Consider the following 26,859-nt stretch of genomic DNA (forward strand, 5'->3'; position numbering starts at 1 on the left):
AGCACTGGAATAAGTTGCCTAGAGAGGTTGTGGAATCTCCATCGCTGGGGATTTTTAAGAGCAGGTTAGACAAACACCTGTCAGGGATAGTCTAGATAATACTTAGCCCTGCCTTGAGTGCAGGGGACTGGACTAGATGACCTCTCGAGGTCCCTTCCACTTCTATAATTCTATGAAAAGTAACACTAGAAACCAAAACTGCTTTGTCTCATGAGTATCTGCCTTGAATCCTTGAAACCACCATAAACTTTAAATTGTGCCCCCTTACTATCAGCAGTTACTAGTCCCCTATGGTTTCCAGCTATCTTACTCCACAAAGGGGGTTAATTATACCTTCCATTAAAAAATAAGTGTATTTAGCACACCCATGGACATTACCCTCATCTGTGATTGATGGCAGTCACTAACACCTTCCAGCATAACAGTGTAAAGTCAGCATGCAGAAACACTGCCCTTCAGTGGTTGCAGTGCAAATAGCAACTTTGCTGCTTTGACTACAGCATGCATTAACTTGGGACATCGCCATGGAGGTGGTAATGTCATCTGGTTCCCTCTCTGCATCTTTTTGAGACAGAGCATCTTTTAGGATTGGGATCAAGTCCCTGCAGTGTGATAAGTAATCTGGATCCCTACAGTAAAGGGGAGGGAGATGGTGAGGAATCACCAGACCCCACCATACGGGCGTGGGTGACTGGCTGTGAGGCTCTGCCAATGACAGAGCTGAGAATTTTGTGGTTCTGCATCTGTACCGAAAGAGCTTGTCGGTATGTTTGTAGCATTTAGGTTGTAGCATGAGTCAGAGTTAAGAATAATTCCCTACCTTCTCCTCCTCCTCCCCAATTTCCTCTCTCCAGTTCCCACTACTTAGTACCACCCCTGCCCCACACAGACGGCAGGATTATTGCTCACTCCCTGGGCCTGGGGCCTCTGCAGGCCCCACAGAGATAGAGAGAGAGAGAAGCAGCAGAGACATTGACTGTTCCCTGCTTTCTGTGGCTGTGGGGCCAGTGGAGAGCCCCAGTGCCACAGCGAATGCTGGAGACAGAGCTGTGGCTCCAATGGAACAAGTTACACCCCACCCCCACCCCTACCCCTACCCCTCTGATCTCCAAATGTCTCAGATGGTTAGTGTGAGGTGGGAATGGACGCAGAAGAAAGGGAATATTGTCTCCCCCTTGAAAGAAGCTGTGAGACAGGCGATCAGATCACCATTATCTGGGTTGAAAAATGCCACTTCCCCCTTTTCATAGTTTACATAGATCCGTATCTTCTTGGGTGTCTCACACAATAGCAGGGAGCTCTCAGGGGTGGCGTAGCAATCCCTGGACTGTTCTATCCCCCAGATCCCCTCCTCGGGGGTAAATTTGATTTCTCCCTTCCTCCTCACAGACTCTCTGGCGACCCCTATGGCCCAGATTCCCCCCATCCCCTCCACTTCCCAATACATTTTTCCTGATGTGTATCCCTCAGAACCCAGCACACAGAAAACTTTGTCAAATCTCTCGGGATTGTCAGGCCGATCCTGATGTTCGGATTCCAATGTCACAGTCTTCTGGTCCTCTAACAGCTTGAGCCTAGGATGAGCTGTCTCTGGATCCAGAGTCACCTTCACTTCTGAGAGAGAGAATCAAAGCATCAGAGGCAGAGCTCAGCTCTGGGGGAGGACTTAGCAGACCTGCTCTGGCCAAGACAGCCCCTAATTTTCTATCTTGCTGCCAGACGCTCACACTGCTAGGGCTGGGGAAGGATTAATTGCAGCTCCCTCTGCCCAGGTACCTGGAGCAGCTGCTGTGCTGTTTGCAGGTCTGGGATGGGTGGGTCTAGGCCCACCCAGGACTAAGGCCCATCCACTCAACTAAGAGAGGAACCAGTAAGCCCAGGCCACAGTTGAGTACCTGGGACAACAAAGGAGAAACCAGGAGCAGGAGTGAGGTAAAAAATGAGGGATCCAGACTGGGACACCGAGCAGAGAATCCCTGCCAGTAAACCCCCCACCACTATCACCACCACCTTACAGGTATCTCAGGAGTCAGTGGACACTGGCCAGAGGTGTGATCAGACAAAGGCGTGAAAATAGGCCTCACAGTCACAGAGCACCACCCCTGTCCAGCTTCTACCTTCTCACGTGATGGATGCTGTCTTGGCCAGTGCCAGGACAGGGCTGATGAGGAGGTCCTGTGACTTAGCTGTGCAAGATGCTGGCACATCCTTCCAAGCACAGTGCAACTTTAACTGTACTGTGCAGCTGTTGTCAGCACATCTGATGTGAATGTATGCACATCCCGGCAGGTGTGCATCTCCCCTCCATAAGGCTCTGCACATTGCAGGATTGTGTTTGCAGCTCTCTGTACAGCTCCTCTCATGAAAACAATCTGTTTTTTATGCAAAGGCCTGTCAGTGTGGACTATCTACATGGAGTCTCAATGAAGTTAATAGGACTCTGCACATATATAGAGGTCAGCACATGCGATTCAGGTCCCAAAGCAGGAAAAGAACAGATACTAGGGTGGTGACGAAGTCTAGTATCCAAGTACACCCAAAACCTGTGATCATTTTGATCTATGTGTACACCTGTCTATTGGAACCTGAACTCTCACCAGCAGCTCACAGCACAGAGATCCCTAAATCAGCCCTCAGATGCTGGGGTTTAGTCTACAACTGAAGGGCTCCAAATCCCATCATCACCATTCTCCAGGTCCCCCTACTCCTCACCTTACCATGTAAATTTGAAAATATGATCATCTGATAAAAAGAGATGATGACATTTCCTGAAACTTGTCAATATCCACCAGAATTCAGCTCCCCATCCATATGGAAGGGAAAAAAACAGTTTTAATTTCTTCATATTTCCCTGAACGGAAACTGGCATTTAAAACACTATAGTTAGGGCCATACCAAATTCACAGTTCATTTTGGTCAATTTCACGGTCAGAGGAGTTTAAAAATAATGAATTTAATGATCTCAGCTATTTAAATCTGAAATTTCAGTGTTGTAATTGTAGGGGTCCTGACCCAAAAAGGAGTTGTGAGCGGGTCTCAAGGTTATTGGGGGGAGGGTGCAGTACTGGCACCCTTAATGCTGCGCTGCTGCTGGTGGCAATGTTGCCTTCAGAGCTGGGCAGCTGGAGAGCATTGGCTGCTGACCGGGAGCCCAGCTCTGAAGGCAGAGCCGCCGCCAGCAGCAGCGCAGAGGTAAGGATGGCATGGTATGGTATTGTCACCCTTACTTCTGCGCTGCTGCCTGCAGAGCTGGGCCCTCAGTCAGCAGCTGCCACTCTCCAGCCTCCCAGCTATGAAGGCAGAAGTGCTGAAGTAAGGGTGGCAGTACCACGATCCCCCCAAAATAACCTCATGACCCCCTGCAACTCCCTTTTTGGCCCGGACCCCCAGTTTGAGAAACACTGGTCTCCACCATGAAATCTGTTTAGTATGGGGTAAGAGCACACAAAAGACCAGATTTCACAGGGGAAGACTAGATTTCATGGTCTGTGATGTGTTTTTTATGGACGTGAATTGGGAAGGGCCTTAACTATAGTTATAGAAATCTTGCTACTAGGAAGAGAATATTCAGCAACTTAATGATTAGATAATGTCAGTACAGGGTCAACATTATGCATAAAACAAGGACTAACCTGAAAATACATGGCTAAATTCAGTGGAGAATTAGCCCATAATGCCTCAGGAAAAATATCCTCTCACTACTCACCACTTTACCAGAGGGGCACATCCCTAGTCTATAAAAAACCTAGGGAACTGTCTGTCTCTTCCCATCCCCACTGAAATTACTACAGTATTTCTAATCCTTTACTTTTCACATGAGACTCATTCACTGTAAAAGAGCGGGAAGCAGAGAACTATTGGGGTCAGGTCAGATTTTGACATTGGTAAAACATGAGCTTTATTTACCTCCAAATAGTTGAGTTTTTCTCCATTCTGAAAACAAGCACAAGCATAGAGATGAGAACTCCCCTGAACACAGATAGTCTGAGTATGACAACACTTCTTACAAGATTATACTAAAGATAAAAGGAACTTACTAAGCTCAGCCTCGAGCTTTCCTAAAAAACAAATAAAAAGAAATTAACATCTAATAAATTGCAAAAGAGCTCTTGTTCAAGTAAGTCCGTATTTTGATAATGGTTTTGCTCATAAAGAATTCCTTTACTTAGATACTGAAACTGAAAACTTAGTTAACTTTAAGTTAAGGTTAATATTATCAAAACAAACTGTATAGTCTAGTATAGTGATAGATAGATAGATAGATAGATAGATAGATAGATAGATAGATAGATAGATAGATAGATAGATAGATAGATAGATAGATCTCCTCCAATAACTATTTCACTGGAGGAATAGAGATGAGAACCCTACCGAACACAGACAGTCTGCGTTCTTGAAGTTTGTACTAAAGATAAAAGGAACTTACCAAGCTTATCCCGGAGCTCTTCTAAAAAACAAAGACATTAATATATAATGAATTACAAAAGAGCTCTTGTTCAATGAATACACATTTACCTAGCTACTGAAAACTTAGTTAACTTTAAGTTATGGTTAATATTTTCAAAACAAACTATAAAAGTATCTCTCTATATCTATATAGCTACATATTACAGGAGGATGTGTAGAACTCGTCGAATAGCTATTCCATGGCAGGAATAGTGGCTTACACCTCCTGTCCTCTAATGTAAGTAGTCCTTTAGCTCAAATGGTAGCAGGAGATACTACAGCATTAAAGGGTTAGGATGCAAAATTTAATGATGTGGGGTGAAGACATCTTAATTACAGATTTTTTTAAAAACTAAAAACCTATGAAATTATATTAACAAATTATGTTGAAATGTTAGTTGGGTTGCCAGGTCAAGCACTCAAAATTAGAAAATGCCAGAATTAAGTTTCCTTGTACAACTTTAATACAGGCCCCTTTTGCATATGCATACAGTCTTTAATTATATGATCACATAGTAGTTTTTTCACAGGACCTCTGTCTCATTCCATAGACAAGCCTATTCAGTCCCCATGTAAACCAAAAGGGCTTCCAGGACCAGAAAAAAAGCAAACAAACATGGATCAATTTATTCTGGGGAACAACAACCGAAAAAACAGGAATGGAAGTGCGGGTCGTAGATTTACAATCAGGGTTCCAGAGGGAAGACATGGAGCAGAGAACATTGGAAAGTGCACACTGCTCCTCAAAACAGTCCAGGAAGCTAGTTGATACCGTGCAGAGGAACTCTGCCTGGAGATGCGAATGGACAAGTGCACAAAATTGAGCCCCACAGTCTTGGTCACAGGGAACTCTTCCATCCAATCCCTCCTCCCTGATTGATATATGGCCAACAGGAGGTTGAGGAGGAGGAGGTCCAACAACTTCATGGGGCCATGGATAAATAAACGCATAAATAAAAAGTGCAGGGAAAAGTGCAACCAGAACCTCAACAAGAGGTCCTGAAGGAGGCAGAAAAGGGACTGCAACCTGATGCACTGTAGGTATGCATGTGCCAAGGCCTCCATCTCACCACAGTAAAAAACATCAGGGGAGTCTGAAAACCGCATTAGCAACACGTCCATGAACTGGAGTCAGCAAGGAGGCCTATACACTCAGTGACTGCCATGGACCTGGCTGCAGAGATCAACTTCCAGGTCCTGAGAAGGTCCTTGTGAAAGACCAGCAGCCTTGAGAGAACTTGAGGGAGACCTCTTGGATGGACATAAAACAGCTGCCGGTCATATCAGAGTCACTGGAGGTGGCTGAGGAAGGTGTGCTCCATGTCAGACTATGTTCAGTATAAAAGAGACTCTACAGGGCCTCAAGATGGAAAGCGTGGACCTTGTTGAGAATGCATGTCATGCCCTGTCCTCCCTCTTCCGGAGGGAGGCTCAGGATACCTGCAGAGACCTAGTGCTTCCCCAGCCAGAAGAACTCCAGGACTTTCCTCTGGAGGTTGGCCAGAGTGTCCAGGGGTGGGTTCAGGCTGTTGAACTGGTTTCCAAATGACCGGAGGATAGCTAATGTGACACCAACTTTTGAAAAGGGCTCCACAGGTGACCTCAGCAATTACAGGCTGGTATGTCTGACTTCAGTACAGGGCAAACTATAGTAAAGAACAAAATTGTCAGGCACATAGATGAACATAATTTGTTGGGGAAGAGTCAACATGGTTTTTGTAAAGGGAAATCATGCCTCACCAATCTACTAGATATCTTTGATGGGGTCAACAAGCATGTGGACAAGGGGGATCCAGTGGATAAGTGTATTTAGATTTTCAGAAAACCTTTGACAAGGTCCCTCACCAAAGGCTCTTAAGCAAAGTAAGCAGTCATGGGATAAGAGGGAAGGTCTTCTCATGGATCGGTAACTGGTTAAAAGATAGGAAACAAAGGGTAGGACTACATAGTCAGTTTTCAGAATGGAGAGAGGTAAATAATGGTGTCCTCCATCGGTCTGTACCAGGACCAATACTATTTAACATATTCATAAATTATCTGCAAAAAGGGGTAAACAGTGGGTTATCTGTAGCACAAGAACAGGAGGCGAAAGCATGTTGTAGACGGTACTGCAGACTTGAAGTATCCTTTCTTTCACATATAGTGCCACTCCCCCACCAGCATGACCTGTTCTGTCCTTCCAGTATATTTTGTACCCTGGTATTCCTGTGTCCCATTGATTATCCTCATTTCACCAAGTTTCTGTGATGCCTATTATATCAATATAATCATTTAATATGAGACACTCTAGTTCACCCATTTTATTATTTAGACTTCTAGCATTGGTATATAAGAACTTTGAAAACTTGTCACTTTTTAGCTGTCTCCCATTACATGATGTAATTGAATGGGACTTTTTTTCATTTGACTGTTTCTCATCAGATCCTACCTGTATTTTATCATCTTTCATCCTCTCCTCCTTACTAGGACATAGAGAATCTCCATTAGAAGATCCTCTCCTAAGGGATGTCGCTGTCCAATCAATGTGCTCCTCCGCACTAGTCAGCTTTCCCCCAGCCCTTAGTTTAAAACTGCTCAACAATCTGGTTCCATTTTGGTTTAGATAAGTTCATGGAGGACAGGTTCATCAATGTCTATTAGCCAAGATGGTCAGGCACACAACCCCATGCTCTGGGTGTCCCTTAATCTCTGACTGCTAGAAGCTGGGACTGGACGACAGGGGCGGTATCACTCAATAAATTCCCCTGTTCTCTTCACTCCCTCTGAAGCATCTGGAACTAGCCACAGTTGAAAGACAGGATACGGGGCTAGATGGATCATTGGTCTGACCCGGTATAGGCTGTTCTTATGTTCTTATTAGGAGCATCAAAATATTTTGGTTCAACAGTATAGACACATTTTGTTTCATAGTGTTAAAATATTTGATTTCAACTTTATTGTGTTCAGTTATTTCATTTATACCTGTATATTATATTAAAATATTAAGTATGGAGCATAGACATAATACTATACATATTATATAAATACAATGTAATTTAAAAATAATATTTTAATATAATATAAAAATCAAAACAATGTCAAAAAAAAACATTTTGACGTTGTTTGAATGTCACATTTCATCTCGTTCCTATTGAAAATTTCATCAAAACATTTAAATGAAATGGTATCTTTCATTTGCAATTTTTTTTTGCAAATTTTTGACCAGCCCTAATTGTTGCAGGACTGTGTGTCCATCATCTCTTTCATTGTCCTAAACTCAAAGTTTAACTCAGGAAACAGCTATGTCCAGGAATCACTGGCTTCTGTCTGTTGACAGACCCCAGCAGGAAAGGGTTTGGCCCAGACCATTCATGGCGCCTTTGCTGACAGAGTCAGAGAGGAGTATGACTTGGCCTCAACCGTGGAGAAGGGCATCACTAAGCTAGCCCAGCGCCTCTCCTCCCAGTGAGATTGGCAGCCTTCCTGGGTGTGTTTAGAAAATCCTCCACCTCATCTTCCAAGCCAGTTTGACCAGGTTGGGCCTCAAACACCCAAGAGACACCCCCCCCCCCACCAAGCGGTCTTCAAATTTCCATCCAGGACAGATCTGTGAACTGCCACAGGAGACCTTCTCTCCACTGGCGAGTCCTTTCTTGCTTGGCCAATTGCACCTCTGGCTGCCAGCCCATGAACTGCTCCCGCTGCTGACAGAGCAGGGCTTGCAGCAGCTGCAGCCGGGCAGTGGGGTCTGCTGCTATAGCTTCTAGGCAGGATCATGAGGTTGTTGCATCAGTAGAAGGGATCTTCAATGATCCCTCAGCCCATTAACCACATCATCCAGCGAGAAAGAGAATCTCTCATTTCCCCCCCTACTCCTTTTACACACAATTGCTAACACATTGCCACTGGCCTGAAACATTTACCTCTCTCGCTCTCCATTTCTGATTTAAAGAAAGAAAAGGGCAAAAGATGCGATCTCATGCTGCCAGGTACCTGGGGATAATTCAGACTGTAATTTAATGTAACTGCACTGTAATTATTAAAGAGCTTGACTGACAGTGTGACACAGATAGACCTCTCTATGGAGGTCAGAATACAATCAATCAGAAGCTAGAATATCTTAATGTAGAGGTATTTGTTGCTTTATTTTATGTTTCTGTGAGTAGATGAATTTTGATATGTTCTTTGAAAATTATTATGAGAGCATCAGCCTATGAGGTTGTTTTACTCCAATTTGTCAAAAAACGCAAATATGCCCTTCCTTGTATCTTGCATACCATTCTGTAGGGCACATTTCAACAAACACAAAACTTCCCCAAACTCAATTAAAACTTATGGTTCCACTTTTAAAAATATTAAAAAAGCCATACTTAAGTCACCCAAACAAATTGAGCTCTAGCAAGAAGTCAGTACAGGAATAAAGTTTGTGAGTAGAGAACTGAAATCTTGGCATTGGTTCTACAACATACTTGCCTCTGATACTAAATGTGATCCTTCTACATGATCATGATCTCATTCTGTGTTAGTGCCAGAATGTTATGATCTCAGCCTTTGAATTTATATAGAAATGCTCAAGCTTAACTGGAAACAAATGGTTTTGTGTTGGAATGTCCTTGTTTTGTGTAAGTGTAGGGGGTGTGGATGTGCATGGAGTTGGCAAGGGTCAATGTTGGTGAAGCAGTGGGAAATGATTGTGGGGGTCATGGCAATGTGGAGAGGCAAATAAGAGTCATGGGCCAGGATGCAATTCGTGAGCAAGAGTGTAGAGGCAGAGTCAGGCAGCTGGTGGTGACCATCTGAAAGTTGAAGGGCAGAGGGAGACGTGGGTGAGGGAGACAGAGGGAGTTGGGGGATGCGTAGTGTCAGGTCAGGAGGGTGCGTGGATCAGGGAAGTTCCATCCCCTGGTGGAACAAGGAACAAGGTTTATAACAGGGAGAGGGTTATGACACTTACCAAGGTCAGCAACGAGTTTCCCTAAAAACAAGAACAGAAAGTATCGTAAGTTTCTTAATAGCACATCACGTAAATAATTCCATAAGAGTTCGGGCTCAGGGCCTGCTTCAGTGCCATCAAAATTAATGGAAATATAACTATCCCAAATGGAAAACGCTGTTAACTTTAAGAACTTGAGGCTGTGGTTAAAACAAGAAGAAATTTACCAAAACACAAGCTTAGGATGTCAGAAAGGCTGGAAAATCACAGTTCTGCTTCTGAGACTGACCTTTTCCCAGCCACTCTGCCCCAGCCACCATCTACATAAAGGTTATGTTATAAACTTAGGAGAAAGTTAAAAACACCTTCACCTCATTGACATCCTGACTGACAGAGTAAAGTGTCACTATAACGTACACTTGCCTACACCCTATGCCTGTCCATGTGGGGCAAACTCCTGCCATCCTTGGCGCTCTCTGGGGTGCATTGCAGAGACTTGCAGGGCAGGAGGGAGGTGGGCAGTGCTCTGCTTTGCACGTAATAACCACCAAGATGAGCATTCGCTCATCAGATCCCCTAACAGCTGCCTGGGAGGCACCAGCAACTTGTTCCAAAGCTCTAGATGCTCCTTCCCGCCCCCTACTGCAGTTCCCATAGAAGAGCCTTAGCTCTCTCTGCAGCATGCGCCTTTATGAGGGAAGAGGAAAGACTTGTTAGAAAGGGGGAGAGTCCCGTACAAATGCTGCATGTTCTACAGAGCACTGGTTGGCTGGTAATGAACTATATCAACAGGCTTCCACTAGAACCGTTCCTATTGACCTATCACAGGGGCCTGCACTTGCCTGTCGTAGTGATTCTCCCGCCTGTGGTTAAAGTTCTCCTGTTCAATTGTGTCTGTTACAGCTGCCTCCCTGCTGCATTCCTTTTTTGTTTTCCTCTCTGTGTGTCTGCCCCTCCCGGCCATGGGCTAGCAAAAGTCATAGCCTGGCCCTGCTCATTGGAATAGCCTTTGCAGACTAACCGGAGCCATTGCTCTGCTCAGGTGGGGGTGGGCCTCTGCCTCCTTTGTTCAGACCTGGGCTCGGTGTAGGGGGCGCTGCCCAAGAATGCAAGACCTTATATGGCCACATAGCTGAGCATGTAAGTCATGCCTGTGACTTAGAACTAGCCCAGACACGTCTGTGCTCACCTGAAGTCTTTTCCCTGCTTTCTCTCCTCCCTCTAAGAAGGGGAACCAATCAAAGTTACTGGCGGGAAACTGCCTAAGTCTGCCTATATAACCAGACATTTTCTAATCAGACCGCGGAGAAGGTCCTTGCTTTGCCACCTGGTCTGATCAGCTAGGGGTCTTTGGGAGGCCCTCTCCCCGCTCTCGTTTGTTTTTGAGCGTACCCCCGTTTTTAAACTCCCCTCCCACGAACAACGAATTTTGCCTGGAGATCTCCTGATTATTGTGAGCAAATTGAGTCCTCTGCGTCCTCTGATGCTGCTGCTGTGCCTGCTTCTGCCTTTGCTGTTGTCCTGGGGATTGTTAAGAACTCTCTCTTGCAGACCCCCCCCTGTTCTAGCTGCTGGCTTTCTTTCCCCAGACAGACAGACCCAAGTTAACTCCTTGGTCTGCATCTGTATTCTGGTTCTGCAGCTCCTTTGCTGCTAGAGATAACCCTGTGCCTCCCTGGATTCTATCCTGGGCAGCCCACTTGCAGTTGCTCCACTGCTGCAGCCACACCCTTGGAGAACCACCCCTAGTATAAGGTGCACTCATTAGGTTAAGTTAGGTTTAGCATTATACTCTGTAAGTTAGGCTTAGAGAATTGTTGCATTGTGTTTTGTTACTTGCTAATTTGTGTAGTCTTGGTTAAGTTAGATCATAGATAAGATTTGCTGTGTTTTGTATAATTGTGGTTAAGTCTGTCTTCCCACTGCAACCCCCCCCCCAGCTTCTGTGTGTCCCTCTGACTCCTTACAGTCTCTCTGTGTCTCTCTAAGTTTAAATCTCCCTCTGCTCCACCACGTGCTCCTCTTCCCCCATCCCAATCTAGCATAAAACCCCATTGGTTACCTTTTTTCTCTCTGATACACCACACATTCTACATTTACCCCACTGTGACACATTTTTACCTAAAATTGTTTGTTATTTAACATATTTTTCCATAACTGCTAGTTGGTTATATGCTGCTGTGACACACCTTTTTACATAGAAATTGTTAGCTACCTGTTACTTTTATACTTCAGTGTTAATTGTTTATCAACTGTATTGTACCCCACTATTGAAACCCCCTACACTGTTCACCAAAAGAAACCCCTCCCCAATTGTCTACCTTAACAAACCCCATACCCCTCACCATAGAATTTTCCCTGTTTTTGCATTTTCTTAATAAAGTTTATTTTGCACCCCACCGGTGTGGTAATTGCTCCCCAAGTTCCCATATACCTGCTGGCAGGGACAAATTGGACCCCAAACCCTGTAACATATTTGTGCAGACTCCTCAACTGACTTGGGGAATAAAGATCAGCTTGGCTGGATTGGACTGGTGCCGAGCTAGGCCCAACAGCATGAAAACAACCAAGTCTCCTCAGCTTCCCAGGCTTCGGTCCCAGCCCATTTCAATACTCCTGTGGAGAACAGCCTCCTGTGCCTGACTGGGAGCAAACTCCTGACAATGGCTATCCACACTGAACTTGGTAGTACAGAAAAATACAGAATTGCTGGAAAGGAGATAGTGAGGGAGAGAGACTGGCATGTTGTCTGGTAGGTCAGGAAGGGACTCTCTGCAGCCCCGTAGGATTGGGCACTATTCCTTCACCCCTGTGCAGGATAAAAGATTCTTTGAAAAACTGGGCTACAGGAGAGGAAATGGGACTGACGCTACGAGAGCTAGCAGGAAATTTGTGAGGCTCAGACACTGCAGTGATGAGCATCATGGGAAAGCTCTTGAGGAAATGAATAGCTCCATATTCAGAGCAGGGTTTGGGTGGTGACAGTCAATAGTGCTAGGTTGCAAGAAGGGAAATAATAATCGCAGGTGTTATTTTTAAAGCGGTCTCTATTTAGCTAATCATTGGTTCTCTGCCTTAGATCTTGATGAGCTAAGGAAGGGGGTGGCCACCTTCGCAGACAGGGCCCTGAGAGGCAGGGGTTAGAACCCTAGCCTGGGACTCACACCATGGCTCAATTCCTGGCTCTGCCACAGACTCCCTGTTTGAGTTAGGGCAAGTCACCAAGGGCTTGTGTCTCCACGTAACATTCGGGCTGCTTTAACCCTGCTGCTGTACAATACCGGGCTGTGCTCTCTGCTAAGGGTTGTGAAGTGCACAAAACCAATCAGTGGCATATTTGAACTCTCATTTCCAAGCCCAGTGCAGCATTCTTAGGCTAAGGGCCCTTTGACGGCTGAGCGTCTTTCTGGCTGCGCTGCGCAGGTGTTCTATTAGCACCCTGTATTTCCAAAGGGAAGGGCTCATCATTTCATATTGTAAATTATGGACTTTGGTTTTGGCATTTGATTTCATCCATTAGACATTAGCTATGGGAATCTAGTGATATGTTTCATGTGGCTCCTAGGCCCTTCATTTATTTCCCAAGATATGGGCAAAAAAGTAATGGAAGACTTCAGATTTCCCTCACAAATTCCACCCCAGGGCCTTTCCTGAACTCCCAGTTTAGGGTAATCTGACTTTTCTTGAGAAATTTAGAGAGGAAGCAAAATGTGGCTTCAAATAAAAATGTAGCTGCATCTTTAACTATGGAGAAGCCACCTCCACCCTCAACTAATTTATAGTTTAAAGGAAATATCTGAGTACATTGTAGTGTCCTCTTATAACTTTACCTTTTGCCTTGTATTGCTTCCACAAGAAGTAGCTTGCTGTGAAAGTGAGCAAACCCACAACAACCAGGAGTATGTACATAGCCACTTTAAAGGGGTAGCCCCTCAGGAAGAATGGATCTGTAAGACAAAGCCTCATTAATTTGGAAACACTGATAGAACAGATGTGTCACTAGTAGGACCTTTGTGGTGATCACGGCATTGTGCCACTGGTTGGAAGTAGAGGTGGTCAGGAATTTTTCAACTAAATTGTTTTGTTATTGGGTTTTTTTGGTCAGAAAATGACAATTAATTATAACCAAAAAAAATTTTCCCCACAGGAAAGGGTTCTTGGATCCAGAATGGGATTTCTGGTCAAAACCAGAGGAGGCGTGAGACCCTTGAATATCCACTAGCCCAGTGGCTAGGACACTCATGGAGGATATCCAGGGTCAAATTCCTGCTCTCCCTGATTTGGAGCAGGGATTTGACCCCCAATCCCAGGTGAGAACCTGACCAGCAGACTATTGTGAGGTGGGGGTCTCTCTCTTCTCTCTCGTTTTTAATTAAAACTTTTGAAAAGGGTCAGTTATGTCCCCTTGGGGATAAGGAATTTTTTTGAAGATTTGAAAATCATGGGACAGGAAACCATTTCCCTCCGAGCTCCAGTTTGAGAGCCCATTCTGGCTGCACAAAGGGGCCTTTTCTACACTACAGAAATTTTGCAACAGTCCCTCTCCATTGCGTATTCCAATTCAACTCCAGGCATGTTAACGGTATTAACAATAAGACACACTATTAAACACCCCTCCCCCAAAAATCAGCCATGTTTTATTATACTCCATCTGCAGCTTGGAAGGCAGGTTCACGGAGTCTAATCTTCCCTAAATTCACCACACACAGTGTTTAACGAATAGCCTCTGAGCAGCTCTATGCACATGCATGTTGTAAATCCAATATTTAAATTAGCCCTAAACGTGCCCCCTTTTTGGTGAATGGCTGAACTGTGTGGCTTTGATGAACACCAACCTGCGATGTAGACCACAGACTCTTTCCCTGGGTTGAGGTGGGAGTTCCTGACAGAGCACGACAGATCCTGACTGGAACTTTCTGTTACAATAATGGAAATTAGTGCTTCAAACAGGCCGTTATCATGTTGAGTTATTTTTTCTGTTAGGAATGGTAAGTGCTGCCCACTGAGATCTCTCCACTGCGCCTGGGGCTCCGGATACCATCCAGCAGATTCACACACCATGTGGATCCCTCCGCTCTGGTAGCTGACGATAGAGATGTGAGGAGTAGAGCCCAGACCTGGAGGGGAATAGAGTGAACCTGTGTGAAGCCTACACAAGCATTATGGATCTCTTCAGCCTGGAAGGTGAGAGTTTAATCCTTTAGCAGAAGGAAAAAGTGGATCATTGTCCCTCCTACAGAAGGGAAGAGCCTTTCGCTGCGTCACTGCCAGGCTCTGGCTGTATAAGCCACCAGGAGCGCTTTGCTGATATAGTGAATGTAGTAGGAAGAGGGCCTGAAACATAAGCCCTCGTATCAGAGGCCTGGTGTGAGACCTGAACTAAAGTAGTGGTCAAGCTTTGCTGATATAAAGCAAAGAAGCCAAGTCGGGTTTTGCCTGCTTGCAAGCAGACAGAATCTGACAAGAATAGGGCTGATATTGCAGAAACACACATTCCTAAGTAGTGTTAGGAAACTGTATGTAAACACATTCCAGAAAGGTGGCACCAGAACACCTCAATAGCAAACACGTTCCCCAAACAGAACAGGAACATGCTGACCCATCTTAAGGAAAAGGTCAGAATGACAGCATGATGGATAGAGATGTTTTGATCGAACCAACATGTACAGGGTGGCTCCTGGATAGGTCAATGGGTGGCACCCTAATACATCAGAAGTAATACGTAACTTGTTTGTATCTGTGTATAAAGATGTATCTCAGAGGGGTGTCTTTGTCTGGACCAGGGGAGAATGGAAAGTCCTGCCATTCACTGAGCTGGTCCACTGTCACAGGCATACATGTGTTAGTGTACCATGAGAAAGCTGCAGTGATTTAACACAAGGTGTAAATTGAAAACCATCTAGTTAAACTGGTGCAAAAAGCCATGTGGAACTGATTTTTGTATAAGAGAGGCCTTTTGTTTTATCGTTTATTTTAACTCTGTTTGGAACAGGATTAATTAAACCAGGGATAGCTGCCTTTAAACGGATGTAGGAGCATCCACACAGGGGTTTGCACTCATCTAAATAAACTGGATTAAAAAACAATGTAATTTAAACTGATACAACTTTCCCATGCAGAGAAGGCCAGAGGCTCTAAGGCCTGGTCTACACTTAAAATGTAGATTGACACAGCTATGTCACTCCGGGATGTGAAAAATTACAAGAGTGTGCTTCTAGTGAGCTAGCTCCTGTTGTTTGGGAAGGTGGATTGACTACAGCAGTGGGAAAACTCGGCCATCGCTTTAGTCTGCGTCTGCACTATGGGGCTGCAGCGGCATAGCTAGAGTGCCACTGTAGCCCCCCTAGTGTAGGAAATGAAGCAACACGTATACTTCCTGTTTCCTGTTGGTTTCTAAACAAAGACTACAGCTCTCAGCAATCAATGCTGGATCTAGCAACACCACATTTCCCTTGTCTTAGAACAAACTCAATCTTACAACAGTAATAATAATCCAATAACCTGCTTCTATAATTATAAACATAAATTATGTAATTAGCAAATAAACAATAACTAAGAATAATGTAATTGTAATTAGAATTCAAGTTATAACAGAAGACTGTTCCTTTAGTAATTACAGAACAGTCTTTAGCCAATCCAGTTGGCTGTCAGACTCTGACAACATATTCCTCAGGCCCAATATCCTGTCAGTTATCCTGTATTGTCAGCAGCAAAGTAAAATAATTGGGGCTAATTAGATAGTCTGAAACATTGCACTATATCTTCGTAAGCAGGGGCAAGATGAATAGTGCTCCAGACCAACCATCTGACAGCTTGTAAGTATGTGGTCCTTATGATGGGGTCCCTGGAATGCAACATGGACTGTGGGATCACTGAGCCCTCTCTCCCTCCAACATGGGGTGCCCCCTCACACTGTGATGCTGTGTCAAGCCACAACCCCCTGGCAGGCACTACCCTTAAACAGCCATCCACAGACAGCAACACACCCAGCTGAGTTACGTGAATACTCCTCTCAGTCATTCATGAACCAGCAATAGGGAGGCTCCAGCCAATTTCCCCAAGTTCCCCAGCCTTGCAGCCCAGAGCTGTACCGTCTTGCCCTGGTCAGAAGCCTAACCAGTATAAGTTCATTATCCAGACTGCCCCTGCTTTGATGTAATCTGAGCTGAGATTTCCCAAGCACTTCAACCAAACCACACTGTTTAAGGTAAAATATAAACTGCAGAAAGATAGATTTTAAGTGATTTTAGGTAGCAAGTGTAGAGATCAAAGTTGGTTACCTAAGAAATAAAAGTAAATTCACAAACTGAGTTCTATAAACTAGATAAGATTTGAATCAAGCAGTGTCTCACCCTGACAAATAGTACAGTTCCTCAATACACAGGCTGGGACTCTTTTCCAGCCTGAAACCACCCTCCCACATACAAAGTCTTTGTCCTTTGTTGAGTTGTGGGGGGAGTGAGGCCAAGAGATGATGTCACTTCCCCTCCTTTATAGTTTCTTCCAGCTTGCTGGAAAAATCTTTTGCTCTGGTGTGGGGATCAGATAGTCTCCATTGGTCAAGCAGTCTCCATTGTCTACGTGTTCTCTCTAAAAAGTTTCCCTTGTATATAGTTTCTGAAATCTTTTCCTTGATGGGAATGATGAGCCATTAATCACTCTCTGCCTCCTCCATTGTTGCACCTGAACGGTTGGTTGTGGGTGTTCCCAACCTCACAACATATTTCAGTAATACATATGACTCACAATGACTCACCCCTGTGGCGCCTCCTGATGGTCGTCCAGGGAATTAGCGTTTCCAGCCACTGGAGCGCTCTCTGCGGGCCAGTGTCCCACTTGCTGCTGGGCCCGAGTCCTTCCTGGACCCTGGTGCCCCTTTTAGGCCGGGGTGCTGCCCCCTGGCAGTACCCTTATAGATCTGGGTCTCCCCTCCCCGGGGAACCCCCACTCTCTATCCCCACCTCGCCTCAGTCTATGGCCACTGCCAGTCATCAACTAGCCCCAATTTCCTGGAGCAGACTGCAGTATAAGTGCCACTCAACACCGGCAAGGCGGGTTTGGACCTGCTGCCTCTGCCTACCCTTGGGCTGTCCTCTGCCACCCCACTACCTTTCTTTGGCCTTTAACAAGGCCTGCAGCCTGGGGGGTTTCTAGGCCGGAGCTCCCCAGGCCTTCCCCCAGCACTCCTCCAGTCGCGGTACCCTGCTTAGCTCCTAGCAGCCAGGCCCATCCCTCTCCACATCTAGAGAGACAGACTCCTGGCCCACTGCCCTCTTATAAGGGCCGGCTGTGGCCTGATTGGGGCATGGTCCCATCTGTGGCTGCTTTCCCCAATCAGCCCAGCTTTTCCCCGCTGCAGCCCTCTCCCAGGGCTGTTTTATACCCTTTAGGAAAGGAGCGGGGTGACCACCCCACTACACACATACATAGCAAAACTTCATAACTTCCCATACCGTGATAGCACATACAATCCAACAGGATATTAATGTTCAACAGTTCAAGACTTTTAAAATGACATCTCTCAAGGCAGACTTTGTACAAAACATATCATAATTATATGACAGTGATCAATATGGGAGTTCCAGGGTGTTACTCTGAGGTACAGAGTGTCAGTCCTTTTTAGAAACAATTTTCAGTTGAGAAGTGAACATGGGTTCTGCTTTTCCTAACAATCCAGGTTTTCATACTTTTATAAACAAACCACATTTGAATTTCAGTTCCCTGGCCCAATAACATTTATCTGCATCTTATATTTTTGTAGTTTCCTTTGAACTGTCTATCGGATATCCAGCAGCAATCAATACTGTATCTAGCAATATCACACTGTGCTCTGCTAGGCCTTGTTTGCACACTGGGAGGAGTTGGACTGGGGACTCTCAAGTATTCATAGAATGTCCCCACAAAGCATGGCAGGGAGGCAACTGACCATTCATTTAATCAAAGAATCAGCATTGCCCTTGTTGTAATAACCTGGAGCTACCCCCTCTCTGAGCCCTGAGTATTTTTCCAGGGGAAACCCCTCACTTCACACGTGAGTCCCAAGGTGGATTTGGATCACAGTCAGGGTAGGTCAAAGACAAAGAAACATAACCAAAAGAAGAAATAAAAGATCTGGTCCTGCTGATGTAGACACTGCTCCCTCTGTAGCTTCCAGCCCTTTCTAGAATAGACACTTCAAGCCACCAGAAAAGGATGTTTTTCTTTCTCCTGCACACAGCCTTAGAAGTTGTGTGATAAGAAACAAGAGCTGATTTTAAAATATTTTTTTCACCTTTGTATCTCCTCTTGCGGTTTTCTCCAAAATTAAAGGTCTAATAGTCTTTAAAAGGCTGTCATAGGTTCATTTGTAAATTCGTAGATTCCAAGGCCAGAAGGGACCATTGTGATTCTGACAGCAGATCTTTTAGAAAAACAGCCAATCATGATTTTAAAATTCCCAGTGAAGGAGACGCCACCACAACCCTTGGTAAGTTGTTCCAATAGTTCAGTGGTTCTCAACTTTTTTTTTTTTTTCACGGACCACTTGAAAATTGTTGAGGGCCTCAGTGGACCACTTAATGATCTCTCCAAATGTTGTTTGTACCATTAACTATTGTAAAGCGCTTTGGATAAAAGTGCTATATAAAAAAAACCTTAATACTAATTAACATTTTTTGTTCTACAAATAAAAACACACAACTCATATTTTAATATCAGTAGTCTTACCTTCCTAATGCGATGGATGTGCCTCTGTCCCCTGCCACAGCAGCCCCCGAGCTGGGGCTGGGAAGGAGGGCCTTCTCTCCCCAGCAGCCGCAGCCCTAGAGCTGAGGAAAGTCACCTCTTTCTCTGGCCGCTGCAGCCCTGAACGTCCAAAATTCCCCCCACCCCCTCTTCTCACTCCACTGCCCCCTCCCACCTACCCCCTAGTCCCCCCAAGGCCACCACTTCACATTACACGTGTGTCTTCTCCAGGGTCCAGGCACCTAATTAGTGGGTGGCCCTTCATTCTCTCATGTGCGGCTGCCCAAGCGCACACCTTAGAGGGAACTATCCGTGGAGCACCTGAATGGAGCTCTCAGACCACTGGTGGTCCACGGACCACAGTTTGAGAACCACTGCAATAGTTAATTACTCTCACTATTAAAAAATTATGCCTTATTTCCAGTCTGAATTTCTCTAGCTTCAACTTCCTGCCATTAGCTTGTGTTACATCTTTCTCTGCTAGACTGAAGAGCCATTATCAAATATTTGTTCCCATGTAGATACTTATAGACTTTCTCACAGTTCTTGCACAACAAAGTTGTGAAAAAAACACCCACAGTGTGGAGAGACACACGCTGAAATCTGTCAGCTTATACCCAGGGCGTAGGCTCCTGAACAACTGATGGGAAATAACTGGCAGATTGAAGGGAATTCTGGATACTGGCATGAAAATAAGACACATCAAGTTCCACCTCAAAATAAATTATTCTGCTGGGAATTCAAATTACCAGCCCAAGCTACTGACCTGCCACCTGCAGTTCCAGAATGGCTTGCGCATAAAAGCTGCGTGATCGGAAGAAACAGATAAACTGCCCACGGTCAGAGGGGTTGATGCTGCGTATACGCAGGACAACACTTCCATTCACAATACCATCCTTCAGCAGCTCTGTTCTGCCCTGATAATTTGGTATTTGCTGCTCAGCCTGATCTTTTCCATGCTGATACAGATGGACAGGTTCAGAGAACTGGGATCGGAACCAGCGCACCTCCATCTCTTGAGCACTCATGCTGGGGGAGAGGTGACAGGGTAACAGGGCATCTTCACCTGCAGAGACCATGACGGGATGATCAGGTCCAATCACCTGGAAAGTCACTGTTAAAGGAACCGAGACACACAGAAAATTAGACCAGAAAGGAGCTGGATTGCTTTCATAGGTAATGAATGCTGATCTCTCACAATGGCCTAGGCTGCAACTTGACCAGCTAAAACTGAGCTCATGGTGTCTCACTGTATCTTATGATAAAGTTCCTCCTCTGCCTTGGTGGGTTTTGCGCTTTCTGGCAGATTTGCTTGCCTCAGATGTTCACAGCAGTCCTCAGTTTGATTCCTTTTGTTAGTGGCACAAACCTGCCATTCACTTGGCTAACCTCATCACTGTTCTCCTTTTCCCAATGTTGGCCAATCTCTGCAGTCTCTGCTGGCCCACCTAATGGGTTGGGGGACAGGCCAGAGACCTTCCCTCTGGTGGGACCCACAGTCCAGATCAACTCCTCTTACATCAAATAGGGAGATGAGGGGTGGGGGTAACCCGGGCCCACCCTCTACTCCGGGTTCCAGCCTGGGACCCTGTGGATTGCAGCTGTCTAGAGTGTCTCCTGTAACAGCTACAACTCCCTGGGCTACTTCCCCATGGCCTCCTCCCAACACCTTCTTTAGCCTCACCACAGGACCTTCCCTCCTGATGTCTGATAACACTTGTACTTCGCAGTCCTCCAGCAGTATGTCTGCTCACTCCCAGCTCCTCGTGCCTCTTACTCCCAGCTCCTCACACGCGCCCCTCACTGACTGAAGTGAGGGGCTTTTTAAACCAGGTGCCCTGATTAGCCTGCCTGTCTTAATTGATTCTAGCAGCTTAATTGGCTCCAGGCGTCCTAATTAGCCAATTTGCAGACGGTTCATTTCCAGACTGTGCCGAGGAAACATTTATACATGCTCATGCTCAAAACTCTTTACATCCTCACCCTCGTGTCCCGCCCCAACACAAAGTAGTGGGACCTCCTGCCACCTCTGGAGGGTGAGGAGCCCCGGTGGGCCAGCCTATATTCCACCCTGGTCCCAAGGCCCACTGGGTATATCAGTTGGCAGCTCCTTCACAGAGCCAGGAGCACAGGCATGTATTTGGCGTAGTTCACCCTGTCCCAGACACCTGCCCCTTCTGTGGCATGAGGGAGACCTTGGCAGATGTTTATCTGGAGTGCGCCAGGTTGCAGCCCCTGTACTAGCTCCTCTTAGATATCCAGTTATGTTTTTGGTTGCACTTTTCCCCTCACCTCCTTCTCTATCCACTCCCTAGCCGCGGGCCCACAAAGTCATGGGACCTCCTGGTCAACCTCCTCCTCGCCCTGACTAAAATGGCAATCTATAAAACCAAGGAGAGGAAGTTCGCTGACAGGGGTCTCCTGTGACCGTGGGACCTATTTCTGCTCCTCCGTCTGTTCACACATCTGGGCAGCGTCCGCTGGCTCCCTTGATGCCTTTGAGGAGCAGTGGGTGCTGTCCAAGGTTCCCTGCTCGGTCTCCCTGTCAGGCTCCCTTCGTTTGACCCTTTGACTGCACTCCTGCCCTGTTATTTTATTAGTTGTCCTCCAGCCTCACTTGGCTTCCAGCTCCTGTGGCTCCTCCCCTTAGGCTGGGGGGAGGTCTTTTAGCAGTGGGCAGGTTCTGCCCACCCACTTCCTGGATCCCAATAGGATCACTCTCCTGTAGCCATCTGGCCTGACCCTGTCACAATCTGCACTGGAAAACAGGTCAAGTTAGGACAGGCTTAGCTAGCACCTGTTAGCTGACTCTTGTGCTAAACTCAGCCACTTTTTCTAGTCAATACCAATCCAGAGAGAATTAAAAGAAATGGGCGATCTCTGTCTCTAAAGACAAAGATTTTAAACTATGGAGCTTGGTCCCAGGCTGGAAGGGTGTCCAGTCCGTGTATTAAGCTACCTCTAAGATCTGTTAGGGTGAGAGACTACTTGATTCAAATCTTACTTAGTCTTTTAAAGTTAAAAGGTAGACTGCATTTCTATATTTATTACTTAGGTAACCAACTTTGATTTCTATGCCTGCTACTCATAATCACTTAAAATCTTAGTTAGCTTTTTTTTGCATCTCCATCACATTGACGACTCTTATTTAAGGCTAAGATTTTGGTATGGGTATTTTTAATAAAAGTCACGGGCAGGATGTGGGCAATAAACAATAAATCATGGAAGCCCAAGCTCCACCATATGGGGCTGGAGCCTGAGCTCCACCTCCCAGGGCTGAAGCATTAGCTCTGCCATCCGGAGCTGAATCATAATTTTCAGGAAGTCATGGAGGTCCCGTAAAATCATGGAATCTGTGACCTCCATGACTGACTCGTAGCCTTATTCATATTCAATCAGAGATCCACTGTAAGCCCCGGATCCTTTTCAGCAGTGTTACCACCTAGTCATTTATTCGCCATTTTGTAGCTGTGCGTTTGATTTTTCCTTCCTTAGTGAAGTGCTTTGAACTTTACTGAAATCCATCCTGTCAATTTCGGACCAATTCTCCAGTTTGTCCAGGTCATTTGGAATTCTTATCCTGTCTCCCAGAGTTCTAGCAACCTCTCCCAGTTTGGTGTCATCTGCAAATTTTATCAGCATACTCTCCAGTTCATTATCTACGTAATTAACGAAAATATTCAATAGAGTGGCAGAAGTTTAAGATGAGACAGGAGGAAAGTTTAAGGTGAAACATGATGTAAAAGTCCACTGGGTACAGATTACACCAAGGGGGGTAAAAAGGGAGAAAAATCAATATCTTCCCCAGCCTCCTCTCCAAAAAAACAGATTTTATTTATCAAATTTACATAAAATGCTCTTATTATGAATTGTTTCAAAATAACAAAAGAAAGATCAATGGTATTAAAACTGTTCAGAAAAAGTAGAATATGCTCTGTGACAAGAGGCTTCCTACCTGGTTCCAGTGTAGAAACAGGGACAGTAAAAAAGAAAATGAGGTAACTGGACAAACAGGGGTTGCCCATGGCACAGTGCGAGTGGAAGGAAATCCTCATCTGCATTGTAACTTGATCCAGACCTCAGAAAGGAAAAGAAAAAAATTCCAAGTGAGCAACATGCTTGAATTTGGGATACAAATTCATTGAGCACAATATGAACCCTAGGACATGCGCTAGTTAATAATTGCATCAAAATGTGCATGTTTGCTACTGTTTTTGTCAAAAGACGTGTTACAAGACATAGCAAAACTCAGCTTCACTGTTCACCATCTCAAATTACAGTTCAATATTCTGGACAAAGGCCCTCACCCTGACAAGCCCCACCTCCCCTGCATCTGTATCACCCGGATGAACCCTCCCCACCGAGCCCCAACCACCCCTGGACTCCTACCCAAATGAACCCCACCTCCCCTGCACCCAGACACCCACACACACCCTGAGCTCCAACCACTTTCACTTGACACCCCCCCCGCAGACTCCCATTGCTCCTGCACTTGGAACCTCCCTGTGCATCCAGATCCCCCACTGAGCTGCCTGCACCCAGACTGCCCCATGCAGAACCTTCTTACCCCCCATCTGGATCCCCCCACACTAAGTCCCTCTGCACTTGGATCCTGCTGCCAGGCTGAGCCTCCCTGCCCACATCTGGTGTGCCTGGCGCAAGGGGGGCAGAGCCCCAGGGTCTTTCAGAGGGAGGCATGGACCTTGTGCTGTCAGGGTCTGGTTCAGCCTCACTGCCAAGCCTCTGTCCCAGGGGAGGGTGGGAGGCTGCAGGGTATTCTCCCACCTCCATGCAGCCTGCCATGGTGGAGCTTCCACATTTATTTATTTAAAAAATGGCAGAATTTTTAAATATTATGCACAGAATATGATGGAGAATTCCCTCAGGAATAGGAGGTGCTGTACAGCTGTGATGGTGGGACTGTGAAGGGGGTGCTGGACAGTAGGGGATCTGTGGGTGGGGGAGCTGGGCAGGGGGTATGGTGTGCAGGGTACTGTGCAGCTGTGGTGGGAGGTCAGCGGGAGGGGTCTCTGGGCAGGGGGTTCTGGGCATAGCGGGTCCGGGGGCATTGGGCATAGGGATCTGTGAGGGAGGTCTCTGAGGAGCTGGGCATAGGGATCTGTGAGGGAGGTCTCTGAGCAATGGGGAGCTGGGCATAGGGATCTGTGGGGGAAGTCTCTGGGCGAGGGGGTGCTGGGCATAAGGGCAGGGCACCGGGCAGCAGTGCGGAAGGGGCATGCTGGCAGCACAGGGCTGGGCGGGCCAGCGTGCGTCCAACAGTTGTGGATTTGTAAACAGTGCCCTTGTCCTGGGCTGGGTGGGGTCACTCCCGCTGCGCTGCGCCTCATTGCCCCCAATCGGCCCCTCGCTCTGCAGACCACCCTACATCACATGCCTTATTTCCCCAATGGGGGCTCACAAATATGTTTGGCGCCAGGCCCACAAAAAGTTAATCCGGCCCTGGGCCCAACATGCTGGAATTGACCCCTCCCTGCACCAGCCTTATTGAATCTGGCCCACGGCATTTCCCTTCTTCTAGTCTCTTAGAGCAGAACTTCAGTGGAGTGAGCTGATGGCAAATACACACAGTGAACGGAGAAGGAGGAGGAGAGAGCACATTCCTCTGCCGACAGCTTGCAGGAAAAGAGCAGAAGTGCTGAAGTGTAAATCTAATTCCAGGAAATCATGCAGAAAAGCGAACAAACACTATTTCAGTCTGTGTTACAGGATAATGGAGAAGGGCCGCAAAGATCTCAGAGCATTTTAGACATTTCTGCAGCAATATTTAAAGTAGGTAACTGAGAGAGCCCCGGATGGACTCCCGCCCATAGGAACAGCGCCCAAAAAGAACAACAGAGCCATCACCCAGAGCAATTGAGGGCTGACACTCACCTTCCTGCTGGATCCTACAGGGAAGGACAGAGGCTGGTGGCGGAGGAAGGGCTCCCAGCTACAGCTGCACGTCTGACTTCAGTCTGTTCAGACAACTATTGCATAAAGTACAACAATTTTATAGAAACTGAAACATTCTCCAGGCACCCAGCAGCTTCCAACTGAAAGTGAAACCACTGCTGGTAAATTACTGGAATCTCATTTATGATAAACAGCTAAAAGACTTAAAGAAACACACACACAGTCCTGCAGCAGTGACAGTTTTAGTTTTTAAGGCTTTTTCCCCTGCTTGCTCAGAGTCACTGTCACAACAATCAACGGTATTTCTGTCGAACACACATGCCAAGGCTTTCTGCCCCCACGAGCACAACACGTTTCTGACTGAGGGAGTGTGCCAGAGGGGTACAGAACTAATCAGACCTCAGCAGCAGACCTTGGCCAAGGCAGGAAAGGCCTCCCTGCGGTTCCAAGTAATTAACAAGTTTTCTGGTGCAAAATAAAACCAATTCTCTGAGACACAGGCCACATTCTCCTTCCACAGTAGCGAATAAACAACAAGAACCATACTCTGCCTGGCCTTCACGCAGTCTGGGTCGTGTGAGCTCAGACAGGCTTTCCCTCCCTGCTTGCATGGCCTAGATCAGGGGTCCCCAACCTTTTCAGGACCAGGGACCGGTCATGCCTGCGGAGGGAGCGCTCGTCCACCGGCTCCGGTTGAGCTGCCGCAGGCATGACTGCGGATGGTTCGCTGGTCGCGCGGCTCAGCTGGACCGCCCGCAGGCATGCCTGCGGCAGCTCAACCGGAGCCAGTGGACCTCCCGCAGGCGTGCCTGCGGGCGGTCCAGCTGAGCCGCGTGACCAGCGAACCGTCCGCAGTCATGCCTGCGGCAGCTCAACCGGAGCCCCGGGAGCAGCGGACCTCCCGCAGGCATGACTGCGGAGGGAGCGCTCGTCCCGCGGCTCGGGTACACCTCCCGCAGGCACGCCTGCGGGAGGTCCACTGGGTCGGTTCGCGGCCCGGTTTGTAAGAGGCCGCGGACCGGTACCGGGCCGCGGACCGGGGGTTGGGGACCCCTGGCCTAGATGAAGTCCCCCGCACTGTGCCAGCAGGACTAGAGCAGGGCAGGCAGCCCTATGAAGTGGGGCAGCAGCTGGCATACTCCCACTGCATGTGCTGTAACCCGACCAATATCCACCTACCTCCAGAGCTCTCTGCCCTGGCTTCTAATCCGAAAGGCCCTGCCTGGCTCCCGGGTACAGGAGAAGGGACCAGCCCCTTCACCAGAGCCTAACGGGTCCTTCTTTATGTAGCGCCCCTCTCCACCTGATTACCTCCTTTAATGGCAATTCGCTTACAGGTTCTGATGGACAGGTCTGGGTTCTTTTGGATCCCGCCACCCACTCAGCAGGGTGAATCTTTTTTTCTTTTTTGTTATGAAATTATTTGACGGTGCCTCCACCCCCTCGCTCCTTCCTGGCAGGGTCACCAGGGCAGCTTGGGCGGAAAATTCTAACTACAGAGGAATCCCCACTTACTTGCCAGATAGTTGGAGACTTCCAAGTAATAACACAACACATAAAAATATATTCAACACAACAATTATATTAAACAGGCAACAAATACAACATAACAGGGTGAAACACTATTTTTAGGGTCACCGGTGCCCACACTTAAAATACCCGTGACTTGATGTAACAAGTGTAAAATTAGTGTCCTGTTGGTACGCGTACTTTGCTGGGGCCCTTGATGACCTATAAAATTCTCTGCAGCGGTTTATCAGTGTGGCTGATTGGGTTCAGTACAGCCCAAAGGACCCACAAGTGGGAGGAGGTGGTGAATCCCTTCACAGGTGTAATAAGCAGTAGGTTATAAAATCCTCAAACCC

At 46.7% G+C, this 26,859-nt stretch overlaps 1 protein-coding gene across 1 annotated transcript; it reads right to left on the bottom strand.

Moving 5' to 3' along the window:
- Positions 1-52: 52 nt before the first annotated feature.
- On the bottom strand, positions 53-26,218 carry LOC123367499 (butyrophilin subfamily 1 member A1-like). Its single transcript, XM_045011789.1, has 11 exons — positions 26,174-26,218; positions 24,974-25,068; positions 23,037-23,159; positions 19,848-20,195; positions 14,194-14,475; positions 13,189-13,305; positions 9,380-9,400; positions 4,427-4,447; positions 4,038-4,058; positions 3,907-3,933; positions 53-1,614 (listed from the first exon to the last, which is right to left on the bottom strand). Exons 3-11 carry the CDS (start codon positions 23,140-23,142, stop codon positions 1,118-1,120), a joined length of 1,440 nt encoding a protein of 479 aa, XP_044867724.1. The 5' UTR covers positions 23,143-23,159; positions 24,974-25,068; positions 26,174-26,218; the 3' UTR covers positions 53-1,117.
- Positions 26,219-26,859: the final 641 nt, after the last annotated feature.

The sequence above is a fragment of the Mauremys mutica genome, chromosome 3 (genome assembly GCF_020497125.1).
Source record: "Mauremys mutica isolate MM-2020 ecotype Southern chromosome 3, ASM2049712v1, whole genome shotgun sequence".
In the NCBI taxonomy this organism is placed as follows: Eukaryota; Metazoa; Chordata; order Testudines; family Geoemydidae; genus Mauremys; species Mauremys mutica.